The 26,973-nt window shown below is 39.6% G+C and overlaps 2 protein-coding genes across 4 annotated transcripts in view; one reads left to right on the forward strand and one right to left on the reverse strand.

The window, feature by feature from the left end:
• Positions 1-865: 865 nt before the first annotated feature.
• On the reverse strand, positions 866-9,858 carry CNIH4 (cornichon family member 4). Of its 2 annotated transcripts, XM_074988594.1 has the most exons (5): positions 9,741-9,858; positions 7,340-7,408; positions 5,494-5,606; positions 2,330-2,470; positions 866-1,074 (listed from the first exon to the last, which is right to left on the reverse strand). In XM_074988594.1, the coding sequence occupies exons 1-5, from the start codon at positions 9,807-9,809 to the stop codon at positions 1,047-1,049; spliced, it is 420 nt and encodes a 139-aa protein (XP_074844695.1). In that variant the 5' UTR covers positions 9,810-9,858; the 3' UTR covers positions 866-1,046. The 2 variants fall into 2 exon arrangements, with proteins under 2 accessions (XP_074844695.1, XP_074844696.1); XM_074988595.1 differs by lacking the exons at positions 7,340-7,408; positions 9,741-9,858 and adding an exon at positions 8,246-8,283.
• A 1,969-nt stretch (positions 9,859-11,827) lies between these two features.
• NVL (nuclear VCP like) overlaps positions 11,828-26,973 on the forward strand; it is an 89,722-nt gene continuing 74,576 nt past the window's right edge. Inside the window, exons 1-9 of one of the 2 annotated variants that reach the window (XM_074989898.1) lie at positions 11,828-11,956; positions 13,165-13,238; positions 15,272-15,324; positions 15,469-15,568; positions 17,292-17,343; positions 17,951-18,220; positions 25,215-25,341; positions 25,613-25,689; positions 26,099-26,233. In XM_074989898.1, the coding sequence (XP_074845999.1) occupies positions 11,900-11,956; positions 13,165-13,238; positions 15,272-15,324; positions 15,469-15,568; positions 17,292-17,343; positions 17,951-18,220; positions 25,215-25,341; positions 25,613-25,689; positions 26,099-26,233 (945 nt within the window). In that variant the 5' untranslated portion in view covers positions 11,828-11,899. Of the gene's footprint in view, positions 11,957-12,245; positions 12,328-13,164; positions 13,239-15,271; positions 15,325-15,468; positions 15,569-17,291; positions 17,344-17,950; positions 18,221-25,214; positions 25,342-25,612; positions 25,690-26,098; positions 26,234-26,973 lie in introns of those variants that run through there. The other variant, XM_074989899.1, reaches the window with a different exon arrangement.

A 26,973-nucleotide genomic window follows, 5' to 3' on the forward strand; every position in this document is an offset into this window, starting at 1 on the left:
CTGGCTCTATCCTCTTTGCTTCCATCGGTCTAAGCATTTCAATCCTAATAAAACAAATAGAAAATCTGACCTCACGTCCTTTAGCAAAAGCTCCACTGAGCAGGCAGCTGGTTTTACTGTCACTTTACAGAGCAATAGGGTTTTTTTTTTTCCACACCTGTTCTACTGAACTATTTCAGTTTTCCTGCCTTGAAGGACAGTACCCTGGGAATCTTTAATGTGATACAGCAGAAGTCACAGATACTGCTGTGGCATTAAACTTCATGAGAAAGTAGAAAGTTAGAGCAATGTGAGAGTATGTTAGCTAGCCTTTTGTCTGCAAATTAGAAGTCACAGCTTTTCATGCAGGTAATCACCTGACAAATGCTGGGAGAAGTTAGAATTATTTGTATAGGTCAGGACCTGGCAGTGATGATAAACTTTCTGCATCCTGTTTCTCTTCAGCTATGAATAACCCTTCCCTTTCTTAGGTGTACATTTGCATTTACAGTAGATGGTACTGCAGGCTGGATCTGACAACCCATTTAGCTTCTGCCAGTCTCCCTATCCTTTGCTGCAACATGTTAATTATTTCTGCATGAGTCTCCATTTGTATCTCAATGTATTACATAGAGACTAAAGGGAAAGATAATCATAACTCTTCTTTCTTTTATGTTGGTACAGATAAGTTTTACACTAGAGCATAAACCAGAATAATTGTTGATACTGGGTCCTTACCCTAGGTAAGAGCAGATACCTGTGAAACCAGGCTGGTTTTTTCTTTAGAGTGCAAGTTGCTGTGCTACATGATCAGTACCATATAAAACCCTTCACCTAACAGACTTTCCACATCACGCAAACAATCAACTGCTACAGGAACTCAATGTCATGGCTTTTAAAATAGTTTATGTTAAAAATACAGCAAAATATTTTTGTTCAAAGAGGAAAAAATATACTGCATGACAACACCATTCTAGGTATGGTCGATAGTGTCTCCGGCTCCAAACTGTTCATTGGAGTGATTTGGATGGTTCAGAATTTGGCAACTAGTAAGTTTCTTTTCAACTTCAGTCATTTATCAAAGCCAAGATCATACTGTGGTAAGACAAAAGAGGCGATCAGTGTATTAGTGGAGCATATGCAAATACAGGACCACCTACAGCTTTAATCAGAGGGATACAGTTCCTTAAGCAGAACAGAGATCACTACCATCGTCATCTTTATTATGAAGGCAAGATTGCAGACTGTAATCCTAGTATGCCATGGTCCATCTTGAAGTGAGCAAATGGCTACATCACAGAACTCATCAAGTTGTAACTTGGCCAATCCTCTGGTAAAGGGTGCCTCAGGCATATCTATTAAAATAACTTTGGACTCCAACTAGGTGCTTTATTGGATAGATAATCATCACTTTTTATTCTGTGAGTTAAATCCACTTAGCACCCTGCATGATGCTGGCAATAGATTCTACACTAAAATATTTTGCCCAGATTTCCAAGATACGCAAGGGTTAAAAATGTGCTAACACATGGGATGAGGTCTGTATCTTAAAAGATCTGCCCCTGTAGTTTCTACCAATCCTTCTCAATGCATGGAACGATAGCATCATTTAAAGTAATGTTCAGGGAGGTTTAGGCCTCGCATTGATGTTTTATAGAGTTTCTGTAAAATTTGAGATTAACAGATGGGGGGAGGGGCAGGGGGCGGAAGGAATAAATACATTTCATTGTAACCACCCACAAGGCAGAAACTCCTACTGGGCAGATATGAAACTACTCTATGCAGTTGCCACTAAACTGAAGAGACAGGTCCAGAGGAAATATGCTGGATATGACTAAAATTAAAGCCAGATTATTAAAATGTTTCTAAAAGCTAAAGTGCTACCAATAATAGGTAAGGAGTAAAGCACCACCACACTGACCCTCATCCTGGCATTATTTACGTTCCTTTAAATTTGAAGTACACAACAAATGAGTTTGTATGCTTTGCTGCTCATTCATGATGCATCAAGTCATGTAAAGAGTTTGTGTGCATTTGTTTTCAAGAGCGCAGCTTTCCCACTCCCACATTAGAAATATGACGTTTGGAATCCCCTCTTTCCTTCCTAATCTAGGAGATGACGGAGTTAGAATCTGGTGCAAGATGTGCTGATTCCCCAAATTAAATCAACATCCTACTTTGTCAGACTTGCTTATAATTTCTGAACACGGGGATACCCAGTTATATTTACAGAAAAAATTAACAACTGATCAAGGGAACTCTTGAGAGCCTGTTTAACCTGGGCCCAACTGAAATATTGGTATGTATAACAATGCCTTTGTTCCTATGCTGCATAAGATTTAAGACTAACCTGTAAAGGTACATAAAGAAACAAAGCAGATGAAAGCCTAGCTTAATCATGGCTTCCTTCATATGCGATTTCAATTGTCCTCTGTTATGGATCTCTGTGGGGTCAAAAACACCCATATTTCCACTTGGCACCATAACAAACCTGAAAAAGATAAAACAAAATAATCACAGTTTTACTTTTGATATTCAGAAACCTTACTGAAACATGCAGAGAAGGAAAAACAAACATACTTCCCATTTTAAGTGTTATTTTCTAATTCAGTACAAAACATCTGTTCTGAAATTTCAGGGTATTCCATGTCATCTAACTGCATTCATAAATATGAGTTGGACAATAGGAGTTGGGAAAGGATTTATGGAGGAAGCTCCCAAAAGTGTGAGGAGATTTGTTAACATGAAGACAGTTGAACTTAACACGCTAGTGGTTTTGTTAGGCTTCTGAACACAGTTAGCCTCTCCTGCTACAAAACCAGCTACAGCTAGCCCTAGGAACTATGTTCTCCTGGTTAAGCAGTAAATCTGAATTCTAGTCCCACCTCTGCTACAAACATCTTGTGTGACCTTGCACAAGACAAAATAATCTCTGTACTTCAGTTCCCCATCTCTAAAATGAGCATTATACTTCCCTTCCTCTTGGAGTGTGAAAACACACCTGCTAATATATGGAGGGCTCTGATACCACAGTGTAATAAAAATGTCTAGAAATAAATGCCATGTTTTTGTAACTGATCAAATCAGAGGGCAGGCAGGAATGAGAAGCAATTGACCCAATTTTTATTACAAGGTGAGAAATTCTAGGTTTTATATTTCTTTGTTATGCAATCATAATTTAATCCACTATCTGGGGGAAAGAGGGTAGCAGTGCTTTAGTGGCCAAGCAGGTGAGAACAATGCTGGGAAGGCCTGTTAGACTTGTTGCTTCTGACTAGGTGACATTTTTGACCAAGTTCGTCCCTTGGATATTATCTCAGTTCGAGTCAAGAACAAGCATTTGGGAGGAGAATTTGGCCCTATGTTGTATATGATGACAAAGGCCCACCTACTGTAAAAGTGCAGTGCAGCAGGTAATGGATGACATGAGACTGGCTATGCCAGAAAGTTCAAAAATAGTCATCTATGCTGGTCCAAAAGAGTTGAAAGGAAACACAGTACCCAGAGCACTGAAACAAAGAAATAAATAATCTCTAGGGAACAATCTTGCTCATGGCAATGAGGTGGTAGAAATATATACTCTGTCTTCAGTTTCTGCAATTCTAATGCAGCAGCTGGGTTCATGCTGCCACTCCCACTCAGAACCTGACATGGAACTGCTGGCTTCCCACTTCTTAGGCACGCATTAGCTGAATCCCCTGTGTGTCTTCTGGAGCGGACATTTCATTTGTTTAAGAGCAGAAAAGCCATTTTAAATGTTATTCATTGCCTAGTAAAAACTAGAAAATTTCCCAAGGCTGATTTAAAACAGCTGAACTGGAAGCTGGCCAATGGGAGCTGCGAGATTGTGCTGCGCATGAAGCCTTCCTCCTTCCCCCAAGGCTCACAGCAGCACTCAGAGCAGATGGCCCTGCAGCCAGCCGCTTTGAGCAACATGGGAATGAGGCAGCCTGTCCAAGGCTCCTGTTGGGCACAAGCCAGATCTGGTGGCTTAGTGGGCTGCACTTTGCCCACCCCTGAGTTAGAGAACCTCTGAGTTAGGGACTCATGCTACTCAAACTCAAAGAGCCTATGGACTGACTGGCACTTTGCTGTGAGGTGTATGTATTGTCCTTACACAATTCACAAGCATAATTACTCTGACTTTTATGAAGATGTGGAATTGCTTCTCTGAGTGAAACAATATTACACAGCTAAATGACAAGCACTTCGTCTTTCAGACACACAAACTCTTATAGGTAGCTCGGGAGGAAAGTTAAAGGTGATTTGCAAGAATCTTGCTTATGTGCTTTCTCTGTGAGGCAACAGAACAAGTGTGAGACAAAGAGCCCCCTATCCTAAGGTGTCCCCAAGTGAAAAATATAGCAATACCAACACAGACCACCCAAAACTGAGGGAGGGCTTTCTACTGTAGGCATTTTTTTTACAAAAAAGAGAGGGATGGGAAGACAGAATTTGATACACAAAATAGGAGGCCATTCAGGACACACAAGGCATCACAGATGGCACAGTAATTGAGTAGACAATGGAGGTAAAGGAAGCAACGAACAGTTTGGACACAGTCCGAGAGAAGGGAAGAGCCACAGTCAAGTGTAATATATAGGTCCTCATGTATACACAACCTTTGAATTGCTATAAACAATACTGGATTAGAAATCAAGAGTTAAAGCAATACAACCTCCTTGCATGGGCATGTATTTAACCTAAAAATACCAATAGCAATGAAGCTTATTCCTGTAAGTTGTATATCAGTACAACAAAAATCCATGACAGCATTTTCATCCTACATTCACATAGTTACAGCAGTATGTGAACAGTCTTTACACCGTCTCTTGGTGAGATTTCAAAGTGAGGAATGAAACCTGAAAGAAGGGAAGCTGACAAATGTGGGCAAGGTACACATGATCAGACCAACAAGAGAAAACAAATCTTGGCACCTACACTTTAAGTACTTCACCCCCATTAACGTGAGACAATTTTCAAAATGCTCAAGCCATTAAATCCTTGAAAACAAGGCTGACTCACAATATCAAGGTACTTTGTCACTTTAAGTGTTACACAAGAAGGCAGACTGTAGCACGTCAAGCTCTCAAACTTTGCTGCAATTTCAGCTAGCAGGGGTGGAGAGGCCAATTGTCTGTCTTTTTAGTCTACACAGGAAACTTTAAAAAAGTCAGATCTGTGAATAGTTTCAAAAACACCTATAGTGAATTAACAATTCATGGATATACATTATACAGTCTCAATGTACCAGCACAACATAGGGTTTTTCCTCAAACTAACATTTTGAATAGTACCAGAGGGGTACCTCTGTTAGTCTGTATCTACAAAAACAAAGATTTTTTGGAGTGTAAGCTTTTGTGGGCAAATCTGATGAAGTAGGCATTTGTCCATGACATCTTATGCTCCAAAAAATCTGTTAGTCTATAAGGTGCCACAGGACTTCCTGTTTTTTAAAATTTTGAAGTAATGAATTCTCAAGGAGGACAAGAAGATAAAATCCTGTGCACTTACCTATATATATTCCAGGTTGCTACTGGCAAATTGAGGAGGAAAATGAACCAGTGCAATGAAATAAGCATTAATACAGTGACAACAGTATGGCCAATCAATTCTGGGACCACCCACTGCAAAAAAAAGAAAAAAAAATTACAGAAACGTCAACATTTGTAGAAAGTACCTTTGACAAGAATCAACCATTTATTTAAGGATGTCAAAACTTAAATGTGTGCATAGAGTCGATAAAACTGATTAAAAGTTTGAATTACTAGATTATTTATTTAGAATCGAATATTTTTATAATGTATTCAAAATTAAATTTACAATGATGACAAATTATATGAAGGCCTAAATTTACTATAAATTTATGGAAACTATATTAAATAAAAAATAGGTGAATAGATATTTCATGCTTATTGCAAAGTTGTTTTTTTTTTTTTTTTAAATTAAAGTACTGAACTGGTGGAAGTCAGTGATTAAGCACACTGAAGCAAAGTTTATCGGAAGTGCCAGCCTAGCTTTTGACATCCCTGGCTTCTTCTGCAGTGCAGAAGATGTTTTCTTCATTTCAGTTCACTCAACTATGTAGTATATGTACAGATATGGGGGCCATCTCAAAACCCAGAGAATTTAACAAATTAATCTCTCTCCCTCCCCTGCACTCCTCCCCCGCCCCCGCAGTGGCCACAGTGCAATTAGCCACTCCTGGGTGCTTGTTCAATTTGACCCAGTCTTTCTGCAAATCACAACTTTTTTTCAGAATGACAGTATAAAGGGGTGAGATAATAGGCAGCAAATCTAAGTTGTTGCAGCAAAGACATCAACAATGTAAAACCAACCAAAATAAGATAAGTGACCAGGCAAGTCAAGATAAGAGCTTTCTCAGGCCTGGGCCACATAGAAACAGTGCCAATGGCTTGGAAATTGATTTAGCTGGGTTGCAACAACTTTCTTCAGTGGACGCTTTTATTTAAGAGTGCCTTATATGATTTATCTATAGTTGGGAATCTTAATCAGGAGGATTCAATTTAAATAATTTGAGATTTATAAATGACCTCCAGCTCCCCCTGCCCTAGCATCCACAGGGATCCATCGCTCTGGGAACCACAGATTTTTATAGTGAGGTCCCCCTGCAATCATCCGCCCCATGGCCATGTAGGGAGTAAGCTGGAGCCTCACCATGAAACTGAAAGTTTAAAAATAAAAACTGAAAAAGATGAAAAATAAATCTTAATATGTTAAATCTCCCTCCTCAAAAAAAAAAAAAAAAAACAAAACCCACCACCCCTGGAATTTTGCCTCACCTTATCTTATACCACTCAAATCAAAGTATGTATGTCTGCACAAGAGGAATGGATCAACTATATCGGATTAGGAACCAATGTAGTTGAAATTATCCAATTTCTGACATAGACAAGGTCCAAGAACTTCTCCAGTCAAAAAAAGGCCAGAAATTATAGCTAATTTCCAATAAAGAAACTAAAAAGCTATAGAAAGGTCACAAAACCATGTCACAGCCAGACAGACTAAGGTCATTCTCATGGTCAAGGACAGAGGTAGAGAATTTACAGATTCTAAGACCAGGCTGTCTAAAATGCAGACATACAGCCAATTTATTGGTCTGCCTCACAGTTCAGACTGCTGGTCATCTGCGATGTTCATTCTAGGAATGAGAATGTGGGAAAGGTATGAAAAAAGAAAAAAAAGGAAAAGGTATATAAGATGAAAAAAGAATGTGGGAAAGGTATGGAAAAAATAAAAATAATCCCCTCTGCTATTCTCAGGTACAAAGCACTCCCTATTGTCTCCATACAGGATATACTGAGTTTTATCAAATTAAATGCAACAGAAGATTTCTTACTTTATTTAGTTTTGAGCAGCAAGACCTTGCATTAATATAGTCACATTCCAAATCAGATAGTGTAATTATCTGAAGCTGAAAATAAGGAACAATTTTTGTCATGCAGTAGTTCAAAGCTGAATTTTAACTATCAAACTAATTGGGCACACCTTTCCTGTCAGAAAGAGGAGTCATTTAACTGGGACGCTTTTCAAGGTCGTTTCTGTTAAATGCAACTGTGACAGTATGCTGTAAGGTAAATTATATTTATTGTCTTACTTTATTCTCTACTACATCACACGTGAGGAAATGATGTGGAACACCATGGTGTCAGCACACAAGTGACCTCACAACGGTTTTTTACCAATGATTGGGGGCCAAGTGCTTCAACACACTGAACGTAGATTAGGAAACTCCAGAGCATCTTATTTCCCAAAATAGTTTCCACTGCTGTGTCTTGAGCTACAACCCTTGTTTACACAAGTGGTCCCTCAGATATCAATAGAATTTAGCCATTTACTAGGCTCAGATACTTACAGCTGGAAATACTGTATTTCTTAACACACTGATATTACTATCAGACAGGGCCACTGTAAGTTATATAATGTTGACATTTATGAGTGCTTTGAGATCCCCAGTGCAAATGCCACAGAAATGCAAATGCCACGAGGTGCTTTTAATATTAGAATATTAAAGCTAATTTGCAAAGAGAAAAAGTGCACCTTTTTGTTTACTACATATGAAGTCACTTGAAAGGTTTAAAAACATTAGTTCTGCCTTTAAAATAATTATTAGCAATATCAGGATACTCCAAGTTCACTGGGTGAACAAGTGGGCTTTTATCACAAAATACTGATTCCAGAAGAGAAAAGGAATTTTTAGTCACAAAAATTCTCCTTGAAGGAAAGAAGAGAGAGCGAGATTTACCCCATTCCTCCCCAAATGATGATCTCATAGTTCAGCTCTCCAGATGTTTTAAAAGGCTTTTTGGTTTATCTTGGAAACAAAACACTTAAGGCCATTTTTTTGTGTCATGATGAAGCAAGAAAAGAGATTTTGATAAAGACCCAGTGCCCTTTGTATCCTAACAATGTCATAAAACAATAAACAAGAACAACTAGAGGCACTGTGTGTAAGAAAAATTACAAAGGTAATTCAGCCAGGAACTAATGGCACACTAACAGCAAGAATACATTTGCAACAGAATAAGATATCCCTAGAATCCAAAGAACACTAGATGACAAATATTTCTCAAAATGTTAGACGTTCTTGAGATTTAAAAGCTCTTTTGCACACCTCTTCTCCCCACCCAAATCCCACATCAAAACCAAACCAATCAGTATAACATGAATTATGTAGAAGCAGCACAATGTGCTTCTCCTTATCTAGACTATGAGTGTAATCAATATACTATATTACAATTAAATGCAAAAGTTCAATCAAAGGACTGGTGTCTGCAAGTTTTCATTGCTGAACCATGTTTTAACATATTTCTTTTACAGAAACGTTTTTATGTAACAACCTTTTTGAGTCCTAAAAACATTCTTTAGCCTCCTTTTTACCCAGGCAGTTTCAGAAGAAACTAATGCCTCAAAAAAAAAAAATCACAGGTATTTTGAATGCTCATGTATCTGGGGAGACAACTGTGTTGAGATCAGCATTCAAGTCAAAACCCAGGTAGGACACTGGCATAGTCAGCCAATAGTAACAACCAGAATCTTATGCACTTTCATTAATTACCATTAAACAGTTATGCCAGACTTGTTGCATCATAATGAAATCTGAACAGAGCTCTGTTTATGACAAAAGAACCTCCATATTTATTGTAGATTTAAAAAAAAAAAATCCTTAACCGATTGTTCTTCATCCTCCAGCAAAAATAGAGGATCATCAGGGAGCCAAAAATGTGCGTTTTAAAAGAGCCTATGTAAATTACCAGAAAAACAATCCCAAACATACTGAAAAAATTCACAAGTGTGACTTCCCATCATACGTTCACCCAATTAAGAGAAGCACTAGCAATAGCAGAGAGGAAACTTAGGCCCCAAATAAAATTTTGACAAAACAGGATTTGACAAATCCTAACACCCACAAACGTGTTTTTCTTTTAAAACAGCATGTCAATGAAATCAGGCCTTTGGGATTGAACATATCACCGCGGAACAAGAAGGGACTCAGTTCGCAATCCCCTGCCCATCACCAGGCCTTGACATCACGCCACCCTTGGGAGTGTTCTGAACCCTTCTCCTCCCCTTGCCCCGGGATACTCCCCTCCACCATCCTCACCCCACCGGCTTTCTTCCCGCTCGGGGTGGGGGACGCACCCCCTAACTTTCGCAAAGCCCCACTCCCTCGAGTTACAGCCTCACAGCCCCGCTACCGCCCCACCCCGGCCCGGCCCGGCCCCTTCACCGAAGGATACGAAATACACGGAGAGGAAGATCAGAGCACAGCAATCAATGAGCGAGAAGATGAATACAACGGACTCCATGCCACCAAGCACCACCCTGCTTCCCGGCCACCGTACACTACCGTTTCCGGCTCTCTTCCTCTTACCCCGCCCACCGTCCCCAACTGTAAATGCCCGCTCCTACGAAAGCTCACCCGCGAGGCAAGCCGGGAAATGTAGTTTTCTCCCCCCCCGGTACTGCTGAAGGCAGTAGCGAAGTGGTAGCTGGCTGGAAGGGGGGGGCCTGACCCGTGCTTTGGGATGACATATATTAGTTTCACTTTGTATGGCATTGCTGGAAAGGGCTGGGACCCTGGAGTCATACGGCTAGGATAACCTTCCACAGAATACAATCCCAGCAGCACATCTCCCCCAGTCCTACTCTGGAATCCTGTCCAGCAATCCAAACCCATCCACTTCCTCCTGCCAGGAGAAAACACAATAGCATAGGATTTAAAATCATAACTTTAACATTTAATGATGGTAACATTAATAAAACAAAACCCAGGAAAGTTAGGATAGTCCTAAAGTTAAAGTTCTTATATACGGCCCCTTTTGTCTTGAGAGATGGTGGTTAGCAGCAGCTGTGAGGATCTATGGGCAGTGATTGAGTCTACAGCTTCTTTTGTGACTTATCCATCCAATATTGGATTTGCATGGTCGATTGCAATAACCACATGTCAGTCTATTTCCGAGTTCTTGAGTCTGAAAGGTTAAAGCTGTTACTGCATTACTAAATGGGTTATGCATGCACATAGTTATTTCAGGAATATAATTTACAACTAGAGAAACAGAAACTTATAGTACTACCTGCAGTATATGCAAGGCAGGCAAGACAACATTGTGTTAAAGCCCAGGGGGTAACAGATGGGGGAGTTGTCAATGTCTGAACTGTGTGCTCTAGATAGGATTGCCAGGGGGTCTAATTTTGAGCCTGAATGCTGGATTGACAAGGGATCATGGCAGCTATAATCAGCACCACAACCCATGCTCTTCAAAGTCTGGTTGGTGGTGCAGCAGGGTTAAGGCAGGCTGAGTATCTACCAGGGCTTCACGTGGATCAGAAGAAGCGGACAGCAAGTTCCTGAAACTCCTAAGTGTACAGTGGGGCAAGGAGCCTTTGTGTGATGCCCCTACTGCAAGAATCAGCTGAGCAGCTCCCATTGACTGAGCAGAAACTGCAACTAATGGAAATTGCATGGGTGCTGCCTGCAGGCAGGAGTGTGTGGAGCCTCTATGGCCTACCACCTAGGAATCACAGAATCTTTCTGGTCATTTTCCAGGAGCCACCTTAGGAAAGTGAATTCTGGACCTCACAACTCCTCCTGCATGTCAACATCCTGTCCCAACACTGAGCCCCTCCCTGCATTCAGAACTTCTCAGCCCTAATCCAGAGCACCTCCCGTATCTCAAACTCATCACCCACCTTTCCCCCACTCAACCCCCTACCTAGCCCTGAGCCCTATCCTCATCCCAAACTATTCCTTCCTGGTTCCACCCCAGAGTCTGCACCCTTAGCTGAAGTCCTCACAGCATCTTGCACCCCATCCCTTTGTTCCAGCTCTGAGCCCTCTCTAGCACCCCAGTCCCTAGTCCTTGGCCCCATCCTAGAGCCCACAACCCCAGCTGGGGTTCTCATTCCCTCCTGCTCCCCAAACCCCTGACCCAGTCTGTTGAAAGCAAGGCCCAAGCACAATTTTTTCAGTCCCAGTATACACTTGTAACACAGACCCCCTCGCCTGTACATAGCACTATTTGTATCCTGGGTACGGACCTTTCTGAGCTCAATCATTGCAGAGGCTATTTAGGGGGCTGGGGCAAATAGATTAAAAAATTCTGTCAGGGATGGTGCTTGTTCCTGCTGAGAGGTCAGGGGACTGGACTTGATGACCTCTTAAGGTCCCTTCCAGGTCTATGAGGTGTGTGCGTGCATATACAGGGCTTGCTCCTAACACAAAGACTGCTAATAAAGTTGGGCTATTTTGAATGGGGACCGTCTGCTGGAGACTGAGGTGCCTAGACGGGTGCCTGCGCAGAATCCAGAGAGGATCTTCCTCGCTCTGGCGGCGCCGGCCAGTCCCTGCTCAGGTCCCCTTGCTGCTCCTGGGGCTAGAGGCGTGTGGCGCTGGGCTATGCGGGGCCGTGCGGGGAGTTTCGCGGACCCTCGTCTGAAGCAGCGAATCAAGCAGGTGCCGCTCTCCCCGCTGCCCTCCGGGGCTGCTCCTGCCCGGCCCCGGCGCGGCAGGTCGCGCACAGCGCCCCGCCCCCTCCCGCCGTTCGGACCACCTTGGCTCGCGCTGGCTGCAAGACTCTGGAGAGGTTGCCTTGAGTGCAGTCAACGCGCAGCCCTGCACCCCCTTGGGGGCAAAGGCGGAGGCGGCTGTTAGGCCGTAGCTCCTGGGGAAGGGGAGCGGCTGTTCTATTTGTCAGGGCAAGTGCCAGCACCAGGCTCTGGGTGAAACTCACTGGGAGCTGCACCTTCTGGGTAGCCTCTTACCCGCCTTAGTGGGAGCTGCGATCCCACAGTGATGGATACCTTTAAATTATGAACCTAGCTCAAGTGAGGGTGTGAATATTGTGAAAATAGGCCGGACTAACTGCTTGCATAATAGTGGATGTCATGCTGTAACAGTAGATTCACATGTTTTTGGGGGGACTTCTCTGAGTACCTTGCAAAGATAAATTTGTCTTTACAACACCCCTATTAGCTATTAAATTATGATCTGCCTCTTACAGACTAGGAACTGAGACACACAGAAAGTCTAGCACACTCATAAAGGGGACCCATGATTTTTATTTCCACCTGCAATGTGTTGGCTACAGGACTATTTTTCTTCATTGTGTTGGTAGTCAGACTTAAGCAGTTGAGCAGCTAAATTAGTGGGAAACATTATGCCAAAGAGTCATGACTGGGGGCATATTTATTTTGAAGTCTGTCTCACAACAAGTAAGTTAATAACTTAGTACAAGTGGACAGCTTAATTGGGTAAAGAGATACAAAAAGCTTCCTGACTGGTTAATAACTTAGACTGTGCTGGTTAAAGTGTCTCCCATAGCTTTTTGCAGCACTTCTGTGTGGCTTGTAATTAAATCAGTCATTGTTCTGTTAATCAATTATCACTGTTCTATTAATTGATTTAAGGCTAAAGAGTTGCCCCAGTTAATGATAGTTGTCAGTTTGGCCCCCAAAATATAATGTACTACATTTCGCAGTTAATGTTGTGAATTGGCTGTGAAAATAGTTGTTTCCTATCAACTTTCCTGTCTGATAACTTTGTCCAGAACAAGTTCAAGCATATGATGATTTTTCAGTTTTTCACTTTTATATCTTGTGAATGTCAGTCACTTCAACAGAAAGACTAACATTTTTCTCATTTCTATAAATTCTGCATTTCAGTACCTTAGCAGTAATAAATGTGGCAAATATGTGGACATTGCAGTTTTAGCTGCTGATTTACAGAAAACTTACAGGTGAGCAAAAAGTAATCCTTGCATTATGTTTTTAATAAACAGTAGAAATAGTAATATGTATTTGCATGTCTGTTTGGAAAAAATACAGTATTTGTCATAACAATTGTGAATTACACTTAATTATAAGATAGGATTGAAAGTTGCTTAGTAAGGCACTGATCAAGGAAGAAGTATAATCAAAATCGTCACAGAGACATGGAGAGGTAGCCATGATAGTCTGTATCTTCTCAAAATTAAAAAACAGTTATGTAGCAATTTAGAGATTAACAAAATAATTTATTAGGTGATGACCTTCCGTGAGGCAGACCCGCTTCTTAAGATCTGGAAATAATTAAATTATATAAATTGTTTTCGGTATAAGGTTCTCTTCAACAGACATTTCTAATGACTTTTTCATATTTGCTATATCATGTAAAATTACAGAAGTGTATTACAGAAGAGATCTCAAGTGGTCATCTATTCCATCTCCTTGTATTGAGGCAGAGCGAAGTGTATCTAGATTATCCATGACATTTGTTAGTTTAGCCTGCACTTAAAAACCTCCATTTACAGGATTCCACAACATCTCTTGGTAATCTATTCGAGTACTTCACTATCCTTATAGACAGAAAGCTCTTCCTGATAGCTGAGTATTTTCCTGAACTGATTATGTCTTTATCGCCATTCTCTTTAAAACAGCCCTTAATCAATCTGAAGGCTGAGGGAGCACCTATGTGATCTTTTCTTTAAACTAAACCTCTCAGTTTATTTAACCTTTCCTCATAGGATAGGTTTTTAATCATTTTATCACTTTCATTGCTCTCCTCTGGACACTCTCCTGTCTTTCTTAAAGTATTATGTCCATAACCGACTACTCTGCTGAATATAATGTCTCACCATTGTGCCCAGTAGAACAGAACAATTACTTCCCATGGCTTACGTAGAATTGGAGTGACCAGATTTCCCTGTGTTATAAGAACGCTCCCAAAGTTATGGGCTTTGGCTGAGATAGGACCCTATTACTTTTCTCTGCCCTGATTTTTCACACTTGCTATCTTTTTCACCCTATGTTCAACACTCTTGTTAATACACCCCAATATGATATTTGTCTTTTTGCAATTGCATCATCTGGCTGGTCTCTATGAACTGCTGTGCAAACACAGAACAGAAAGATGTCTTTTGCACAAAAATATTGGCATGGACTCAGACAGGGAGGACAAGGAAACAATGTGACAACGCTGATGCTATTCTTTCAGCTGCCTAACTTTTCAAGTTTTTTTATTCATCACAGCAAATAATTTTAAAGCAGAATTTGAAGGAGGATAAGTATGCAGATTTTTGCATGTTTATCCACTGTTTATTGCGGCATTGGTATATTTCTGATCTGTTAGTGGAAGGGAATTCAGCCACTTCATCATGAAGTTGGGAGAGCACGTTTGTTGCTAATGATGGAAAGGGGCTGAATTTTTCATTATCATGACAAAAAGAAAAGAAAAATCCTGTGGTTGAACTTAATGCTTTTAGGAGGAACAACATTGTTTGTAGCTAGGGTTGCTGTGTTGCACAAGATTCCGTGTCCCAATTAATCAGTGCACCACAGTAATTACTGAAGGACCCCCATCCTTGTCCAGTTCCTGGCTATGTGTATGTTGTTTAAAAGAAAAAGCCAATTATATATTTTTGTTGAATATCCACTTGTCTGATTCTTTTATATTGCCATTCATTGCTCTATGTATTCAGCTGAAGAGGCTGGTCATAATCTCCACTAACTGTCCTTCTGAAGACCGCTAGCTAGAGACAACTCTGATTCACATTGCAACATTTTTCCTAGAAACTGAGTGTAGTATGATGCCATATGAGTTGTACTGAATCTTTTTTTTTAAAGCCTGGAATACCTTTAACTAAAGTCACTCTTCTACATGACTAGTTCCTAGATGCAGCTGTAGAAAAGACTTTATGGATTGTGGCCCTTAAGAAACCTGTTTGTTCTTTGAGAATGACATTACATGAAAGAAGGCTTCCGTGAGCACCTAACACGTGCAATTGTTTTTCAGTGCAGAATATGGACGAAGAAAAAGAAATGCTTTTAGAATTCAAGTTGAGAAAGGTGAGTCTCTTACTGTCATGACAGAAATACCAGTACGTTTAAGAAGCTTCCTGAAGTACTGATTACACTGTTGCTGAGCACTTGCTGTCATCTTTTCATCACGTTCTTCTGTTTTTTTGTTCTCCCCCCCCCCCCCCCCCCCAGTATTTGGGATAATCAGTAATGAAAGAGAATTTGAAGATTTAACAACTTTAGAAAATGAACATGCGGCAAAAAGAGCAAGACACAGACAAGAAGAGGACGAGTAAGTTGAAAAATGTGTTGCTTTAGGCTATTGTGACAATGATCTTAGTACTTTTCCATCGTGCTTTGTATCGTTAAAAAAATACATATATTATTATGCAGGCCTTGATCCTGCAAGCTGTTCCACACAGGCAGGCCCTTGTACCCTCAGAAGTGTGGTCTTTGCTTGGAAAAAAATCAAAAGGGCCAGGGGAAATTCTGAACTTAAGGTACATTCTAGTGAAGCAGGCCCATAGGCTTGAGCTTAACCTGCAAACTCACTTAAAGACTATACTTTTTCACTGGGATTAATATTAAATCAATTAAATGGTATTGGCGGAGGAGAAAGGAAGGAGACAAGGCTAGACTCCCAAGAAGATTCTCACTGGTAAAGGGATTTATGCATATAAGGTAGCTTGTAGGATTGGGACCTATTTGTTAAATCTTTACATCTCCTCTGAGTCACTCAGGTGTTGTTGCTATTTTAGACATAGAAAACTGAGATGGAGAGTTTTAGTGACTTTTCCAAGGGCATGCAGGCAGGTGGTGTCAAAAGTGAGATTAGAATTTGCATTTCCTGGGTCAGAATTATGTTCACAGTCCCCTTGACCATTCTGCTTCCTCAAATGTGGTAGAGAGAGACTATTTTGCACTCTATCTGAAAAAGAAAAGAGGCTTATCTTCAGAATTAAAATATATTCTTTTTTACAGTTAGTGGCTATAATAGCTATTCAAATCAGTGTTTGTAAAATAGGCCATGTTTAGTGCGGTACAACATACCCAGATCTTCTGAATTTCAATAATCAAATCTTTTACCACTTCTAAAACAAGAAGTGTGTTTTTTTTTTTTTATTAAATCTACTAAACACTAGCGTTTTCCTGTGCAGTCAGATATCTGTAATGACAGTCTAGAGGGCAAGCATTGGAAGGAAGAGATACAATGATCATTGTCCTGCAATTCTGATTTCTATGAATAACAGCACGGGGATAATCTGAAAGTTTGAGGTCTGGACTCCTCAAAGGCAAGCAGCCTAGAGGCCTTGTCTACACTTGCCCCACAACTTTAAAGGGGAAATGTTAATCAGGGCGATGGGAGACTACTAATGAAGTGCTACAGTGAATACGCAACACTTCATTAGGCTGATTCTCCCCCGTGGCAACTTTGATGTTTCAAACTGCAAAGTGCCAGCATGTGTGTAGCTGTGGGCACTTCAAAGTTTGACACTTTGAAGTTGCTGCTGGGGAGAATTAGCCTATTGAAGTGCTGTGTATTCACCGCAGCACTTTATTAGTAATTTCCCTTCACCCTGATTAGTATGCCCCCTTCAAAGTTGGGGGCAAGTGTAGACCCAGCCAGAGTGTAGCTTTTGAATAAATTCTATGAAGTGTTGGCAGTGTGGCTAAAGAATTCAGAGAAACTTTTTAATTATATAGAATAAATCATATCCACAGAAGTATAGTATACTGCCTAATCTGTCTGACTTCCCACAATGTGTATGATTTGCCTGATTTAAGAAAGTTAATGTTATTAATTTGAAGGATGGGTAGTAGAGGGCCATCGGAAGAGTCGAGTAGTTCTATCTCTGTCCCTCTCTCCCCCAACACAGTAGTATTTTAGTCCTAACATGGAGAGCCGAGTATCTTCATAGTTGAGAATATTTGTTCTGTTAGTTGTGCAGACGTCTTATTGTACTGTTATGGTATGTTGAAGCCATAATTTCTGTCTCCTCACTTTTCTCTTAAAGAGATGTGGAAAGCTACACAGGCGACTCAGATGATGATTACCCGGAAAGTTCGGTAAGTCAGTAGTTCAATCTTTATGGTATAATGCAGGTGAAACAAACACAGCAGTGCTCATATACAGTGTAGAAATAGTCTTTACTTAAAATATGCAAAAGTTTTAAAACATAGCTGTGTATATGCCATCTGTTTAAGGCCCAAACTTTGGTTTAGAATTTATACGATTCTTTATGGAGTGACTTGTTTTTTAAAATATGTTTCAGTACTATCCATTTTTTTAAAAGTCAGCATCCTAGAAGGTATATCTGCATCAGTATCTGAGCAGCTGTGCCCCCTCCATTCTGTCTGGCTGTGCTGTTCCTTTGTTACTAACCTGTTGATGGCTTGGCTGATGCACCTGTTCTGACAAACCACAGGTGGCTTGTTAGAATGAACACAACAACCAGCAGCCCTCAACTGGAGACCTTGTAGAGGTAAAATGGAGATAATTTTCTGGGGAAATATGAGGCCAGAATGTGGCGAGGGGGATGAATATAGAAAAGACAAGGGGGAGAGGGCAGAGTAGAGAAGCTACTGTGCAGTAAAACTGTTTGCTCATTGAGGGAGATGTCTCCAACCATTCTCTTTTCTTTTCAAATTTCTTTTAAATACATCAATGTTGCAGTCCACAAATCACCTGAACAGTTCTCTGCTAACTTTATACCGGAAAGGAGATCCTGATTCTTGCCCAGCAACTCCAAAGAATGGGTCGACAGAAACCAGTACCCCTGCACAAGTGATAGCACCCAAAACAAGTGCTCTTTCATCTGAAACCCCACTTGATACTAGAATCTCTAAAGGTGGTTGGTTTATTGATAAAACTCCAGGCAGACAAGAAAGCAACTTTTTAATTGACCTGTGTGAGGAAGAGGAGGAAAGGAAACATATTTCTGAGGTAATTTTTCTTTTAAATCTGATACCACTTAACTGGGTGTATACATAGGTGCTTAGTACGTTTCTTATCTTTGGTCATAATACTTCGAAATGCAGTATGCAAACAGATTTGTTCTTCCTCATGCACACAAGGTACACATTCTGTATAAAAACACTTTGAAGCTTTTAGTGGGCAATGCAAACATGTTTTTCATACACCTACAGTGTTTCAACCTAGAGATTGCTTCATGCAGCAAGGTGTAGCTAATTTTGTAAAGCACTCTGTAAATATAAGATGATATGATCAAAGACTAGCTTAGTTGATTGGTGCCATATTTTTTTGATAAATATTGTAGCTGCCAAAAAAGTGTTCTGGTACAAACAGTACTAGATTATATTTACAAAACAAAAAAGTGATTATTAGCACTTTAAACACTAACAAAATAATTTTTTAGGTGTTGAGTGAGGTAGACCCACTTCTTTTTTGTTTTGTGAAGATACAGGCTAACACGGCTACCTCTCTGTGACTTCTAGATTGTATTTTATACAAGACAAATTAGTATTGTGTTAAAGGCTTTAAAAAAAAAAGTCTCATTTGAGATGCTCAGGTTTAAAAGACTGGAACTCTAGTTAATTTAAAAAACAGATTAGCCAAAATTAGTTGGAACCAAATTACCTAACCAAATTACCTGGCCTATTTTTGTGGTTTTACAATTGTGTTTTCTTAAAATTTTTAAATGGTTCTCCTGTTGCTGTGTGAAAGTTCCACACAAACGGAGGAAACTGACAGGGGAAACAGTGCAGAGGGCCATCCAGAACCATAACTAGGGCCCTACCGAAGTCATAGCCATGCAAAAATGTGTCACAGACTGTGAAATTGTTGCAGTACAGAAATAAGGATGGGAATACCATGCCCATGTTGCCTTTACTTCTGTGCTGCTGCTTTCAGAGCTGGGTAATGTGAGAATGATGACTGCCAAATAAAAGTCCAGGTCTACAGGCAGCAGTGAAGAAATGAGGGTGGCAATGCAATAACATATGATCTTTACTTCTGTCCTGCTGCTAGCTTAGCTCTTCCTTCACAGCTGGATTCCTGGCCAGCAACCACCTGTTTCCAGCTGCCCAGCTCTGAAGGCAGCGCTAGTTGCAGCAGTGCAGAAGTATGGGTAGCAGTACCACAACTGCCATATAATAACCTTGCAATCCCCATGCAATTGCTTTTTGGGTCAGAACACCTACGTTTGATATTACGAAGAGAAGAAGAGAGAGAGCCGGTTACAAAAACCCAACTGGCTTTCTAGTGCCCATAACTGAAATTTAGAAAACTACAGTCTTTGCCTAAACAGCTTTCTCGTGTATATCAATCTATCAGCATTTCCACCTTCTCATGCAGATGGTCCGCTATTCACAGAAGCAAAGGAGGCTGATCCACCCCTCCCCACATTCTTTCCATTTATATTACAGAATACCTTTTAAATTAATTCCTAGAAAAGTAAACCCAGACAAAGTTCCTCTTCCCTTCTGTGCTTCTTTGGAGGACAGGCACTAAGCCCCTTCATCCTCTGATCAGTTTGTTTTCTCAGAAGACTTGATCCCTTTGTTTATCTCAGATGCAAATCTAATTTTATTGTCCTTTGTTTGTAATCAAGCTGTACTGTTTTTTGTTAGTCTGTTTGCTTGATCCATGCAGACAGGGAAATGTACATTCCGTTGTGGAAAACCGCATGCCTCCAGAACATTTTGTAGAATATATTTATACCGTCCCTGTGTAATTCTGTATACCTAACCCACACACACATCACTTTCTGAGGTTTGTCAACATATGTATTACAAAACAGTGTTTAGCCAAATACTGTAACAAATGTGTTGAATATGCTCTGTCAGTTGATGTAAATGGGCTTCTAGGGCCACGCAGTACAAAGTAAACAAGCTGCAAAATAGAGAAATATATTTCAAATAATATTTTAGTTGTAGTAATTTTAGGTGTCCTTTAACAAAAGTAAGTACAGTGTCTTCAGGCAGAGATGTGGTTACATTGACCCTTTAAGGCAGGGATGGGGAGTATTGTTTTAGTCAGGGTCCGTTGACCTAGAGAAAAGTCAGTCAGGGGTCACACACAATTGAGAAGCAGTCCTCCCCCAAAAAACTCGCTGATGTAGCTCCCAACAAGCAAAAGAAAAACCTCAGACTTGACTCTCAACAAACAATGAAAAGGAGACATTCAAACTCCTTGACCTGGCTCCCAACAAGCTTGGGTCTTCTCTCCCTCTCTGGCAGCGAACAAGAGGGAAGGGAGAAGCTGGCTTGTCATGCTGTCAGGGGAAGGCTGAGCCTTGCTATGTGCCATAGCTAAGTAAGGTGGAAACTGAATCCAGTTTCCTGCAGTACCTGGGTTCTCCACCCTTGCATTCAGACAACGTGGTCTTAGTGTATCTTAAAATATCCTTATGGTGACACTGAGACCTCCAGAACACCTTTTTAAGGATTAAAAGTGTTCAAAAATAGATCCAGGGGATGTTAATTTTGGAAACATAAAGGAGTTTTGGGATTAAGAACATGCCAGGACCTCTTTGTCCTTGTTCAGTGCATAAAAGGGGTATTGTGCTACAGGTATCTATCTTCTGTTGTGTACAAGGCATATTAGTGTATTCAGTCATCACTTTGCTGGCTGACTTACATAAAGCTAAAGGAGGGTGTGCAACAAGCATGTCAAACGTGGCCCAATTGAACTTTTTTGCAGCTCGCAACTACATGATTATAAGGCATCTAAGTTCGCCCCACCTGGTTACGTTGTTTATAAAGTAGGTATAGGCCTGCAGGATCTTCCAAGAAAATACTCTCAATCTGCATGTGTAAGCTGTTATTAAAGTTGCGTGCAAGTAGTGCCTCTGCAGTGCATAATCTCATACCAAGCCATACTTGCACGTGACTAGGATGGGTATAATTTCAGCCCCCCGCTCTACACTGCCAGAACACATGCTGTGCCCTGCCGTTTTCTTTGACACTTCCATCAGTTTGTGACTTCCATCGTGGATTGTTATGCTTTTTGTGCCATTAAAAAGTCCTTTGCAATGTCACTGTCAAAACCGGAAAGTGGTAAATGTGTACAAAAGATTGAAGATGAGCACCACATTTTTCAGGACAAATAGGAACTTTTATTTTTGTTGTGAACTGAAAGGCAAGATTATCTGCTTAATATGCATTCAAATTATCAGTGTTCCAAAGGAGTATAATATCAAGTGGTATTATGAAACCCACTGAGAAAAGTATGATAAATTAAAAGGGAAATTACGACAAGATAAGTTACTGGAATTAAAGACAGTGTTGAATAGACGTTGAAATTTGTTTACAGAAATTAACAAAGACAGTGAAGCTGCATTTAAATCTAGTTATATTTTATCAGAATTAATAGGACGAAGTTCAAAACCATTCACTGAAGATGAATTTATAAAAGAGTGCATGGTGAAAAGTTGCTGAAATTGTATGTCCTGGAAATGTGAAAGTGTTCAAAGACATCTCTTTGTTACGGAACACAGTTGCAGAGAGGATAAAAGACACAGCAGGTGATTTAAGTGATCAGTTAAAAGAAATCATCAGTTTTTGAAGCATTATCAGTTGCTCTCAACGAAAGTACAGATGCTGGCGGTGTTGCACATCTGGCTGTCTTCTTGTGTGGTTGGGATGGTGATTTCAATTTAACTGTAGAGCTTCTTCAGCTCCTACCTATGCATGACATTACAACTGGTGAAGACATTTTCAGTTGCATGATTGTACTTCTGGAGAAATATAATTTGTTTTGTCAAATTTGGTTTCCGTAATGACCAATGGTGCTCTTCCAATGACTGTGAAAAGAAGCTCTTTTGTGGCTAGATTACAAGAACACTTAGTACCAAGAAACATACAATTTAACCATATCCACTGCATAATCCATCAGGAAGTGCTGTGCCAAAAGGTTGTAAACATAGAGCATGTGCTCAAAGTTATGAAAAAAGTATATACTTTATCTGTGCACGTGTTTTGAGCCAACGTCAGTTTTCATCATTATCACGTAAGCCTGGAATTGAGCGTGAAGGCTTTTCATACTATATTGAGGTCTGTTGGCTTTCTTGTTTGAGAACTTTTGGAAAGTATGAGAAGAAATCATTATTTTCCTTGAAATGAAAGGACAGGCCACAGACTTACTCAATAATGGCAACTGGGTACAATATTTATCATTTTTAGTTGACATTACCAAACATCTGAGTGACCTGAATTTAAAATTTCAAGGAAAGCGCCAGGTAGTGACTACTATGTATGACAGTATAAAAACTTTTAAGACCAAACTTTGTCTTTGGAAAATATAGTTAAAAAAAGAAGCTTTAACTCATTTCATTACATGCCAAGACCATAAAAGCAAACACCCCAGTTCACATTTTGTGATTTATGCATCAAACATTGTACTGCTGCAACATGAATTCAAGGAGAGATTCCAGGATTTCAAATCACATGAAAATAAGTTCTTGTTTACAGCACCGTTTCCTTATGATTTTCAAAAGGTTGAAGGAAATATGCAAGTGGAACTTCCTGAAATTCAGAGTGACTCTTTCTTAAAAAACATTATGAGGTTGGCATTCTTGATTTTTTTTACAGATATGTGCCCAGACAATTTGTTGCAGTTTGTAAATTTGCTTCAACAATATTGTCAATGTTTGGTAGCACGTACCTATGTGAACAACTGTTTTTGCTTATAAAAGCCAATAAAACACCCAAAAGGTCAAGGTTAAGTGATGAACATTTATCAGTGGTAAATAGAGTAATATCAGCTCAAAATACCAAACCAAATATTGAAAAAGTGGTATCATAAAAGCAGTGTCAGCTGTCTGGAAAGAATACTTGGGACTGAAATGCTTCAGGTTTTAATCTGAAAATTTCATGCTATAACATTTTGTTCTTGTGCTACTGTTGTATTTGCTTGTCAGGGCTAAATAATACAAAAAGTGATTTAATATTTTGTTTATTTATTCCCAAATAAAATCACAATGTGTTATATTAATTTATATCAACATATCCATCTGTGTCCAATATATGCCATCTTTTGCAATCACATGAATAATTATGTTTATACAAAATCTCAAACTGACAAAGGATCTCAGATTTTCACAGAAGCCTGTTCTATTTGAGTAACCACTGTCTATATGTGTTTTATTTCAACAGAACGAGTTAAGTATCATATAAAAGTAGTTAAAAACTACTTAAATATATATTTAAATTAAAATTATATATGAGCAAAAGTTTTACAAATCAAATTTTATGAACCGTGAATGTGAATTTTATTGTTTTGTAAGTTTAAGTATTCAATTCCCTATTAAAATTATTGTATTGTATTCAAACAAAGCCTGAAAAATATTATAAAATATATCTAAAATATAATCTTTAATAACAAATTATTATGACTTTCTGACAGAATTACATATTCTTTGGTGACCGTGAAAGCTATAAATTTTTGTCTGTGTGCCCCTCAGTGTGCTTTGAATTTGACTTACCTGAGTGGAAGATGGTCATTTTATGTCTGCCCCTACAAGGGCAAATAAGGTAGCAGGGGGATTGTTGTGGAATAAAGTGTCCACAAAATTGTGTTTTAAAGCAAAACACAATAAGCGTCTTGTTAATGATCTCGTCTCACTCATTTACACCATTGGCTCATTTGAATTTTTCTTGCATATACAGCAGTGACCCTGAATTATTTGCACAAAATCCCCTACAATATTGGTGGTGGTTTGTGTTTGTATTATGAAAGGACCTAGAAGCCCTACTTATGAACCAGGATCCCATTGTGCTATGTGCTGTGCAAACTGTGTGTCACTGGTAATTAACATTGTTTCTACTGGATATGTTTTTTACACGCACCCCCCTCCCCCGTATTAAGTCACAGTGTTTGTTGCCTTACAGTAATTATGCAGTTCAGTACTTGTCTGTGTGGGGAAAAATGTGTAGAATAACTACTGTGTAATAAATTGTCTTGTGTAATATCTATTCCAAAATAGCATCCCCCAAGAAAATAAGAGTGTTCACAAACACAGCTGTATTGGAATAATTATTGTTTTAAATTTGCAGCCTATCTTTTTCCTTTATAACATTCCTGTATAGTCTCAGAGGGGTAGCTGTGTAAGTCTGTAGCTAAACAAATAACAAGCAGTCCTGTAGTACCTTTTCTGAAAGTGGCATGCTAATGAATGGCCTGAAAAATGCTAATGAGACACAGATGTAAATTTCTGGTGCCTCATCAGCATACAGTGACATGATTTGGAGTCCGGAAGAAGCTCTTCCAGAGTCCAAAACTGCATTTAGAGGCATGGTCCCTGGGGGATCTCCTGGAAGGAAGTTCTGCTTCAGGAAGAAGGGACTTCTGGAAGGAGGACTTCCTTCCGGGACATTCCCCATAGGCTGCACCTCTAAACACTGTTTTGGAGTCTGGAAGAGCTTCTTCCGGACTCCAAATCAAGTGACTGTATGCTAATAAGGCACCAGAAATTTACATCCATGCCCCATTAGCATTTTTGGGCCATTCATTAGCATGCCACTTTCGGAAAAAGTGGCATGTGTCGAAACGGCCTTAGAGACTAACAAATTTAGTAGGTCATGAGCTCTTGTGGTTAAGACCCACTTCTCCAATCATCTGAGAAAATAGGTCTTACCCATGGAAGTTCATGACCTAATAAATCTGTTAGTCTGTACGGTACTATGTAGGTGAATCGTAAGTTAAATCAGGTTTTTATTCTTAGATCTTTTTCTAGTTTGTGTGTGCATTTTTTTCTGGAACTTTAGTTACCAAAAAAACGAACCAAAACCAGACCAATGTAAACCAATGCATAGCAAAAGTAATAAAATGATTTGACCACAGAAAGGATTGATCATACCTTGTCTCTTAACATTCTCATATCTTTTCATGAAGACCATACGTCTTCAGATTTTGTTTTTCTATTTGAAGTGTCTGTAGAAAAAGACTTAATCATTTCATTGAGTGTTTTATCCTCTAGAAATCAAAAGACCTTTCTTTACTGGAGAGTGAAGGGAAGAAGACAAAGGGTAAAAGACGAAAAAGAAGAAAAGAGGACTCTCAAGATGCAGATGAAGAAATAGAATCTGTTTTGCGTAAGAAGAAAGGTGAGAATTATGATTTCTGATGTGGCTTTCCATGCACATGGATGTTTGGTAGTAATTAGGATCAAAGATATTCTGCCCTTTCAAATTGGTGACTTTTTGGCTGGAGACTTTTGGGAAGACATTCCAACCTGTAACAGTTGCATAAGAAGTAATTCTGTTCTTTAAAATCTTTCACCCAAGATAAGTGTCAGCCTTGTGGAGGTTTGCAGTCACTGGCTTGTGCTGTGTCCAGATTCTAATAACTTAATTTATTCTCATTCTCTTCCTGTAGTTAGAACTAAAGGACCAGAGCTGCAGTTCTCTTTAGTGAAATTTGAGGATGTTGGAGGCAATGATGAAACTCTGAAGGTTAGTTTAATTAAACACTTACTGTGTTCCTTAGGGTATAGAGAGCACAGTGAACGAAACTACATATATACAAAATGAAGGAGGTGAACCCCAAGCAGGACTGATTTGCACAGCAGCTCAGCAAATCGTAGGCAAGATAAACAGCTGTCTCTCAGTGATTGATGAGGCCAGCGAAACTAGCTATAGATCTTACCACAAACTTACCTCCTTAATATCAGTCATTAACATGAGTGAGACTGAATTTATTCTTCTATGTATTGTAGTGAATACATTATTTTTCTCTGGATCTTAACCCAAACTTACTTATTTAATATCAGTCACTAAAATCAGCGAGACAGAAGTTATCCTTCTGTGCATTGTGTTGTGTGCATTATTTTTCTCTTTCTGCCCTATTTTTGTCTTCTTACAGGAGGTATGCAAGATGCTGATACACATGCGTCACCCTGAAGTATACAACCACTTAGGAGTGGTTGCACCACGAGGATTTCTTCTACATGGGCCACCAGGGTGTGGAAAGACATTACTAGCCCAGGCAATTGCTGGGGTGCGACTGCATTAGTATTTGCTTTCCCTTCCTTCTCTCTTCACTTTTAATCAGTCTTGAGGGGGCAGATAGATAGAATGTTCTCTTTCCTTTCTCTGTGTTGTCTCTTCCACCTCAGAAGAAAAAAACCAATTGGAATTTAAATAACAGAAATACAATCTGAATCAGGTTTATTCCTTAATAGATCCTCATGCACGTGAAAAATATTGCATTAAAAGCTCGGTTTCTTATTGCAAGCACTCTTTCACAAGGAATAGACTTTCAACAGGCCATGTATTGGATTAAAATTTGATTGATTTGTTTACAGTAGAAAAGTTCTCAGCCTGGATTTGGGTTTTTTTTTTGTTTTTTTTTTTTTTTAAAGAGGGCAGAACCTGTTTTTGTGTGTGACATGGCTGACTCTGTGGCATGATAAGCCTATGACATTAAACTTAGAAGTTACCATGCAACAATTATTTGGCCTTTGTCAGATAAAGTGCTGGCTTGTCCTCATCAAACAGCCACCTCTGAAAGTGACCACCTTGTAGCTGGTTTCATCAGAGAGGTCAGAAATTATTACTGAATTTTAGTTCTGACGGTAGACTACTTTTTACTTATAGAGGATGTCTGCAATTCAGGGTAGAGACCGCTTATGGCCTGATGAAACAGTTGTGCTACCACTGTCTCTCTGAAACAAACAAGCAGTCCTGTAGCACTATAAAGAATAACAAAATAATTTTTTAGTTGATGGAATTTTGTGG

This window comes from Carettochelys insculpta, chromosome 3 (assembly GCF_033958435.1).
Source record: "Carettochelys insculpta isolate YL-2023 chromosome 3, ASM3395843v1, whole genome shotgun sequence".
In the NCBI taxonomy this organism is placed as follows: Eukaryota; Metazoa; Chordata; order Testudines; family Carettochelyidae; genus Carettochelys; species Carettochelys insculpta.